This window comes from Fusarium odoratissimum (genome assembly GCF_000260195.1).
Source record: "Fusarium odoratissimum NRRL 54006 unplaced genomic scaffold supercont1.86, whole genome shotgun sequence".
Lineage (NCBI taxonomy): Eukaryota > Fungi > Ascomycota > Sordariomycetes > Hypocreales > Nectriaceae > Fusarium > Fusarium odoratissimum.
Genome location: NW_022158750.1, coordinates 34719 through 42796, shown reverse-complemented (window position 1 = coordinate 42796; position 8078 = coordinate 34719). Strand labels below are relative to the sequence as shown.

At 50.6% G+C, this 8078-nt stretch overlaps 4 protein-coding genes across 4 annotated transcripts in view; all 4 read left to right on the top strand.

Moving 5' to 3' along the window:
- On the top strand, nucleotides 1–905 carry FOIG_16507 (uncharacterized protein; the record flags this gene model as incomplete). The annotated part of the gene is made up of 2 exons (XM_031217968.1): nucleotides 1–820; nucleotides 882–905. Coding segments are annotated over exons 1-2 (360 nt in total), but the record flags the coding sequence as incomplete, so codon positions are not given.
- Nucleotides 906–1155: 250 nt separating this feature from the next.
- FOIG_16506 (uncharacterized protein) lies at nucleotides 1156–3828 on the top strand. The gene is made up of 2 exons (XM_031217967.1): nucleotides 1156–3689; nucleotides 3768–3828. The coding sequence occupies exon 1, from the start codon at nucleotides 1263–1265 to the stop codon at nucleotides 3318–3320; it is 2058 nt and encodes a 685-aa protein (XP_031052327.1). The 5' UTR covers nucleotides 1156–1262; the 3' UTR covers nucleotides 3321–3689; nucleotides 3768–3828.
- A 2167-nt stretch (nucleotides 3829–5995) lies between these two features.
- FOIG_16505 (amidase) lies at nucleotides 5996–7495 on the top strand (the record flags this gene model as incomplete). The annotated part of the gene is made up of 4 exons (XM_031217966.1): nucleotides 5996–6275; nucleotides 6327–6428; nucleotides 6473–7224; nucleotides 7322–7495. 4 exons carry the CDS (start codon nucleotides 5996–5998, stop codon nucleotides 7493–7495), a joined length of 1308 nt encoding a protein of 435 aa, XP_031052326.1.
- A 341-nt stretch (nucleotides 7496–7836) lies between these two features.
- FOIG_16504 (uncharacterized protein) overlaps nucleotides 7837–8078 on the top strand; it is a gene marked incomplete at both ends in the record, with an annotated part of 1266 nt that continues 1024 nt past the window's right edge. The window contains one exon of the mRNA XM_031217965.1: nucleotides 7837–7946. Within this exon, the coding sequence (XP_031052325.1) occupies nucleotides 7837–7946 (110 nt within the window). The remainder of the gene's footprint in view (nucleotides 7947–8078) is intronic.

Here is an 8078-nt window from a genome sequence, read left to right as displayed (position 1 = left end):
GCCAGGATCAGGCTACCACGTTCAAGAAAGCTTTCGTACTTGATCTCAATTGCAGCTACCAGTTGTTCGCATTGTTACACCTGAACCCTAGCAAGGGGGCCTCAATTAGAAATCAGCAGAGGAAGCTGTGAAAAGCCAGCAACAAGGAGCGGGAGATGAGGCTCTGCTGTGCGACCAGTTTCGTGCCTTTTGGTTGCCTTGTCATCGAACCCTTAGATGGAAATCCTATCACAAGAACGTGAGGGCCTGGCCCTTTCGTAGTCTCCTCACTCAAATATTGAGGTATATGTACCCTTCTCATCTCCGACCCTACTTCACCATTTGTTGCTAAATATCCATCCATGACCACAGGTCATTTGTTCCTTACCACGTCATTTGGGATTGACTCCTGGGATTCTATTTTGGCTCTCGTCTAGGACAAGTCATACCGAATTGTACTTAGCTCCTTTCCAACACTACTTGATTATTCTTATAACATATCAAGATGCACGGGTACAGCTCATCAGAGGAGTCCGACGACCCTCGTCGCCCTCGGGCCCCGGCTTCCAACAACAACGACCAGAAGAAGAAGAAAAAGAAGAAACTCCCGCCTCAAAAGAGCATCAACCGCATCTGGAAGAAGTTCTCCAAGCGCAAGTTTCACAAGGCTCTCGCCGTCCTCCCATTCGACCCTGTGCAACCACCTGCTACCTACCATTCCAAAGAGCTCTTATCGGCCGGTTACGAGCGAGCCGTTGAGGAATGTCGACGCAAGGTTGAGAAGATCATCAAAGAATGCAAGCGAGTGAATATGCGATATCGTGATCCTGGTTGGGATTTGGTGAGTTTGTCGTCCGTTTGTAGTCCGACTGTGTGAATTTGGCGTTAACAAACGTTGCTAGGATTGGGATCTCAAGTATGAGAAGGGTCACTGCTTGAATAACCTGGGATCACAGAAATTCGAGCTCAACAGGACAACGCTTCTGAGCTCAAAGGCGGCTATTCCCAAGGCCGTCAAGCGCGTGCACGAGATCTTTGAGAATCCGACCTTCATGAGAGAGGTTAGTGGTGGTGACGTCAAGCAGGGCTGTCTAGGAGACTGCTGGATCATGGCTGGCCTAACGGCTCTGGCCAATGTTCCAGGAGGTCTACAGCGGATCTGCGTTGCCCATGACACAAAGATCGGCATCTACGGCTTTGTCTTTTATCGAGATGGCGAATGGATCTACTCCATCATCGACGATAAACTCTATCTCAAGTCCCCCTTGTGGGATTCCCCCTCCATGCAGAGAGATCTTCTGCAGCAGATCGATCGTGAGGATAACGAGAATGTTTATCGCAAGACCTATCAGACTGGCTCCAAGGCTCTTTTCTTTGCGCAGTGCAGAGATCAGAATGAGACTTGGGTTCCTCTCTTCGAGAAGGCCTACGCCAAGGCTCACGGTGACTATGCGTCATTGGCGGGTGGCTGGAATGGAGAGGGTGTCGAAGATCTCTCTGGTGGAGTTACCACTGAGCTCTTGACGTCTGATATTCTCGATATCGATGAGTTCTGGGACAAGGAGATGTCGCGAGTCAACGATGAGTTCCTCTTTGGCGCTTCTACTGGTCTTCTTGAGCACGGCTACGGTGAGCGCAATGGCATCTCTGAAGGGCATGCCTATGTCATCATGGAGGTACGTACTCTAAAGTCTGGCCAGCGCTTGGTCAAGCTTCGCAATCCTTGGGGTAAGGTTCGCAAGGGTATCTGGGATGGAGCTTGGAGTGATGGCTCTAAGGAGTGGACTACCGAAGTGCAGGAGGAGATGGACCACAAGTTTGGTAGCGACTCTGTTTTCTGGATTTCTTACGAGGATCTTATTCGGAAATATTCTCACTTCGACCGTACTCGACTCTTCCGCGATCGAGACTGGCGATGCTGCCAGCGCTGGATTGGTGTTGATGTTCCGTGGAAGGCGGCTTACCATGAGAAGTTCCACATCAAGTTGACCCAGGACTCTCCCCTTGTACTGGTTCTTTCGCAGCTTGATGGTCGGTATTTTAAGGGTCTTCAAGGACAGTACTCCTTCCGTCTTCACTTCCGTCTTCACTACGAGAACAGCCCCGATGCGGAGGACTACATTGTCCGATCTCATGGTAATTATCTCATGGAGCGCTCTGTTTCTGTTGAGCTGCCTGATATTCCCGCTGGCAACTACGTCGTCTACCTGAAGGTCACTGGCGAGCGAGACTCCAACGGTCAATCTGTTGAGCAGGTCGTCAAGCGCGAGACTGCCGACAGGACTGAGAATGAGAAGCTTGCGCAGGTTGGTTATGCCTATGATCTAGCCCACAGCAAGGCTTGGAACCACATGGACAAGGTCACCAAGCTTCGCCAGAAGAAGGATCAGAAGAAGGCTTCCGCCAGTCGCCAGAAGGAGCGTCGCCACATGTGGGAGAAGCGCGCTACCATCCGCGACGTCACCAAGCAACAGACCAAGAAGAACGCGGACAAGAGAAAGCGACGTCGCGCAGAGTGGGAGGCTGAGCAGAACCGTCTTGATGAGGAGTTCAACGCCAAGGTCAAGGCTGAGCGCGAGCAGATGAAAAAGGAGAGGATTGCTAAGGCTGAGGCTGAGAAGGCTACGGAAGCGGAGAAGAGGGCTCAAGAGGCTGATGATGAGGCTTTGAGCAAGAAGACTGAGGAGATTAAGATTTCAGAGGACAAGGATGAGCCTGTTGTCGTTGATGAGCACCACAAGGATCATGACGACGCGGTTATCTCGGTCTCAACTGGATCACCTCACTCGACTCCCAAGCCCATGGACTCAACAGCTGAGGGTGCTGAAGAGAAACAGGAGGTCCCACCAGTCAGTGGAGGACCTCCCGCTCCCATCGAGGAAGAAGAGCCTCTCCCCACCCGCCCTCGACCTGCCTACGACTCTGCAGGCGAGTCATCAGCCTCTCCAGCTGACGATCATGAAAGGCTTTTCAGTAGCGATGATAATAGTCGCGACCCCAGACGTATGATATCCAAAAGGTCTCGAGTCCAGAGCGAGACTGATTCTGACGAGGAGAAGATGCCCGAGCCCTGGAACGCCATCTGCATCGTCGGCGTACGCGTGTACTCCAAAGACGAGAACCTCGAGCTCCGCACAGTCATGGAAGGCGGAGAGCTTTTAGAGGGCGGCATGGGCTCCAAGGGCGCCGCAGATCTCGACAACGCTCAGTCCAACGCGGGCGGTGGACGATCTAACGATAAAACTGCTTCCGAGATAAACCAGGGTGGCACCAAGGGGCAAGAGATATCTCTGGACATCAGCAAGGACAGCAAAGACACTGAAGAGTATACTATCTGCTGAAAAAATACTGCTTCAAAAAGAGTTACATCCACGTCAATTCTACTTTCACAACCAGAGTCGGCTCTTCGACACCAATATTCGTTAGCATACCCATCGCCTGGAAATGCGTAATGCCAGCTACTGGTACACAGGTCGAGTTGGCGGCGCAATAGCTCATATAAGCCATGGTAGACGCTCATGATAACCATGACTAAAAGCCTGCGATGTCCAGGTGATCGAAGGATCCATTTATGGTTATTCCGAGGAATGGGCTGTGAGGCCTGGCAACAGGAATCAGAGCAAGACTGGATTGTTCTTAGGAGAAGCAAAGGTGTTCGTGTTGGCGACGGACCTTCACACATCGCGAGATATACATTTGAGGAGCTATCGGTGCGTTTGTGAAGGTTATTACCCAAATCATTTAACGATATAGGGAATAAATACATGCTCATTCCGTATTTACAATAGTAACTACTCCTCGTTCGCTGACAACTCCATAACTTCATATAGACTTGTTCCATTCTGACTCTACCCATACCATTTCCCTACCGTCCTCTTCTGTAAGACAAGCGGGAACTTCGTTTGACACGTGTAGCATCGCGTTCAGTTCCTCCCTCATTCAATTTTTCAAGCCCTTGAAGGTATCGAGTACGGATTCCGGTCAACAAAGTGTAGCTTTCATGGCGGCTATTTATAAGCGTACTATTCAGGGGACCGAAAATGTTTGAGACTGGTGCTATGGCTTGAGATGACCTCTTCAGTCTGTTTGTAGCTTTGTATTGACATTTCCTTCCTGACAAGGGTGCTGCTTGAGCCTGCTGTAACCAGACATCAAGTACCGTTCACTCATAGGTTTGTTCTGTGACCGACGTGCCTGGACCCGCAGTCGAGTTTCACGCCTGCTAGGTTAGTCTCCGTCGATGTACGATCGTCCAACCGCGTTCTTATCTGGCAAAGAATCCAAGTCGCTAATGTCTCCTGAGTACGGCAATGGGCCAAGTTCCTGTCCTCCAAGCAATTTTAGCTTCAGACAATTGACGGTTCCGCGAGAGCTCGCTCCGAGAACGGTCTGCCCACGATGTATTGGCTGTGCATTTCCCCCTTTACAGTTCTTGTCTCTTCCTTTTGGACCTCAGGTATATGCGATATTCCATCTCCAAGCATGATGACTTCGTCCCAGCGAATCTCATGTTGGTATTTTCAGTTTATGCTAACCAAGCCCTTCGACTGATTTGTTCATCCTGCTGTGCAATTGGTGTCAATTTGCCATTGAGTTTCGTAGGCGTGAGCCCAATGTGTTGAACAGGTGATTATCGGGTCATCTTTGGTGAATGCGTGTACAACAGAAGTCACACTCTCGTCTGACAATATGTCGGAGTGATGGATTGGTACAATCGTCCGTCCGTCTACATCGCAAACTCGTCTCGGGATTGTCGCGGGTCTGGTGCTCTGGGCTGGATTCACTGCTTCTACCTGCGCTTCGGTACAGAGGGGGTGTCAGCTTTTCTCGTCATTTTAATGTAACCAACGACTCCTTCGATGAGTTGATCAGTACGCCCAGTGATGAAAATACCAGCAAATATGTCAAGCAGAAAGGTAGCTGCACATTCGGAGCAGTTTTAGCTCTTTTGACAACGTCCGGGATCCTCCCGGTGCTGCAAGCTCGGCTGCGTCCCTGAATGTGTATCTTGTCTCTCGCTCCTTTCTCCCTCAATGCGAACAATTTCCTGGCCTTTCAACCAGACCGATTGGCGACTGGCTGCATGAGAAAAGTGATATTTCCAAAGATAGTGCTCAACTGCCTTGAGGGCTATGCTGTAATAATCGACTTCGACGAGGCACAAGGTCGCAAGCTGTTTGTATACTCAGTGATGGATGGTGTCCTGTCATCGTTGTTAGAATAGATGATCAAGGACCAAATTGAGGAGGTAATTGTATGGGGCAGTCGTTCGCTGCGATGGGCAAGAAGCATCTGGCTATTATTGGGCGTCAAAAGTAATATGAATGAAGCTAGGCAAGACCTAGAGATGTAGTGTATGAAGGGTCGGTAGCGCGGCCATCCGACGCGAGACGCCCATGATGGTGGTGTGAATTTGGAGGAGGACATCCATGCAAAGTCAGCTAGAGAAGTGACAACAAGCCACGTGATTGAATGTCGTAGACGCCTCTGCATTAAAACCCCTCTCCGCCCCGCCATCGCCATGGGACGCGAGGAACGGGATAAGCACGTATGTCCAATGGCATTTGAACTTTCTTGCTTTTTCTACCTTTTAATCCAAGTTTATCTGGCGCATTGGAAGCGTCGGATGCATATCGATGGGACTTTTGCAAGATATGCTATGCCACCATTACAAAATCACCTAGGCCATTCTGGAGACGGCGTGCATCGTTGTTCCCAACAGATTTGATTAGAAGTGCCATCTCATGCTGCACGATGTGCTCATGTGTTTCAGCAGAGTCGAACTGGGATACATCCCCACTCTAGCTCACGGCTCAGTGCCTATACAACAGGGTCCATTCCCCAAACTGTGTCTTTGTCTCGTATGCCTGAGTCCCCAGCTTGATCTCCACATCCATTGAGAAAGTCAAGCTTACAGTCTGTGAGACCCATCGTCTACTTCCATCAAGACACCGCAAGAACTGTAACGTCCTTCGACTGGTGATCCCTTCCCAAAAATTGAAGGAAAGCCAGCGTTATGAACAATCAGGCGTCGCCAAAAAACCACATCGAGCCATGGAAACTTACGGCTTCTGAAGCTCTTGGGAAGATCCAGGCGGATGAGATGTCAGTTCAAGAGTATGCCGAGTCTTTACTTGAAAGAATCAAGGCACGCGATGAAGACGTCAAAGCTTGGGCATACCTGGACGAGAAGAGGGTCCTGCAGGAAGCAATACGTCTAGATGGGATCCCTAAGAACAATAGAGGACCTCTCCATGGACTTCCAATCGCTGTGAAGGATGTCATTTACACCAAAGGTAAGTTGACCAACTCGTATCCCACTATTACCAGAGCTTACTGTTGTATAGACATGCCTACTCAGTTCAACTCGCCACTATATGATGGCCATTTCCCTGAGGCAGATGCTGCTTCCGTACGAATCCTTCGCCATGCTGGTGCCCTCATCTTCGGTATGTTCTATATACGCTTTGCACACTTGCAACTAACAGGCTAGGCAAAACAACTACAACCGAATTCGCTGCCATCCATGTCGGCCCCAAAACTCATAACCCTCATGACCCCCTACGCACTCCGGGCGGATCTTCTAGCGGCTCCGGAGCTGCTGTTGCCGATTTCCAAGCTCCTATGGCCCTTGGCACACAGACAGGCGGATCCATGATTCGTCCGGCCTCGTTCAATGGCATATATGGGTTCAAACCAACCTGGAACTCCGTCTCTCGCGAGGGCCAGAAAATATACGCTCTGATGTATGATACTCTTGGATGGTATGGGCGGTGTGTTGGCGACCTCGTCCTTCTGGCCGACATCTTCGAGCTCCGGGATGACAAGGATGAAGAGCATGCTTTCAAAGGCATCGAAGGAGCACGCTTCGCGATTTGCAAGACAGCTGTCTGGCCCGAGGCTGGTCCTGGGACCCAAGACGCTCTCGCCCGCGCTGCAGATCTTCTCAGATCTCACGGGGCAGAGGTTGAGGAAATTGGCCTGCCTGAGGAGTTCAATGACGTACCAGAGTGGTATCGCATTGGGCTTCACACCGAGGGTCGTACTTCTTTCCTAGCCGAGTATAGAGTTGGAAGAGACCAAATCGGCCAAGTCTTGATTGAGCACGTCAAGAACTCCAACAATTTCACTCGCAAGACGCAACTGATGGCTAGCGACAAATTAGCTGCCATGAGGCCTGTCTTCGACTGTATTGCCTCGCAGTATGCAGCTATCATCACGCCGAGTGTACCGGATGAGGCCCCCGTTGGTCTGGAGAGCACAGGAAGCCACGTTTTCTGCGCGATGTGGAGTGCAAGTGACAAACTTTCTACGAATCTTACCATGACTAACAATGGTGTAGGGCCTTCATGTCCCAGTTCTGAATGTACCTGGCTTTAAGGGTGACCACGGCATGCCCATCGGCCTCTCCCTCGTCGCACCACGATATCGCGACCGTCACCTCTTGGAGGTTGGCAAGACGGTCGGTAAAATCTTCGAAGCCGAAGGCGGTTGGGAGACCAAGATTCAGTCATAGAGGGAGACGGCGACGGCATGAAGGATGGAAACAAAAGTGACGCAAAATAATTCGTCACTAAGGGATGTCATGCATGTATTATTGCCACACTTCTTCACTTGACGCTCGAGACCTAGTGGGTACAGTAACCTGTAGAACAAGCCAAAGAGTCCTCAAGTCTCTGGAGACAACTCATTGAAAACACACGTAGAAGAACATTTCTGTTCAAAGACTGGCAAAGCAGCAAGTATCAAGCTAGAGGGGTGATGGTGAGCGGCTGTAGGGTAGTTCCGACAAATGTGGAGCAAGCGTTGTGGTAGCGGGGCCTGACAGTCTCGGTACACCTGGGCCATAGTTTAGCAATGCCTGGGGGTGGAAGACGCTGGCGCGAGTCCAAGTTTGGAAGGAAGCTTTTGCGCGGCCTTGTGCTTGTAAACCCTTTATTCTCTACTTCTGCAAGGGTCACATTGCTGTAAGGATGATATGGGGGCGACACAGGCGATGAGGGGCTGATGTGAAATGACGCGGGCGGGGTCTTGATTTTGGGGTAAGTGATCCATCGCCTTCCCCCACTTCGCGTATTCTGAACGCGCTTTACCACGGA

What these genes read in the sequence shown, in the direction of transcription:
- FOIG_16506 (XM_031217967.1), top strand. Translation starts at nt 1,263, where the DNA reads ATGCAGAGAGATCTTCTGCAGCAGATCGATCGTGAGGATAACGAGAAT.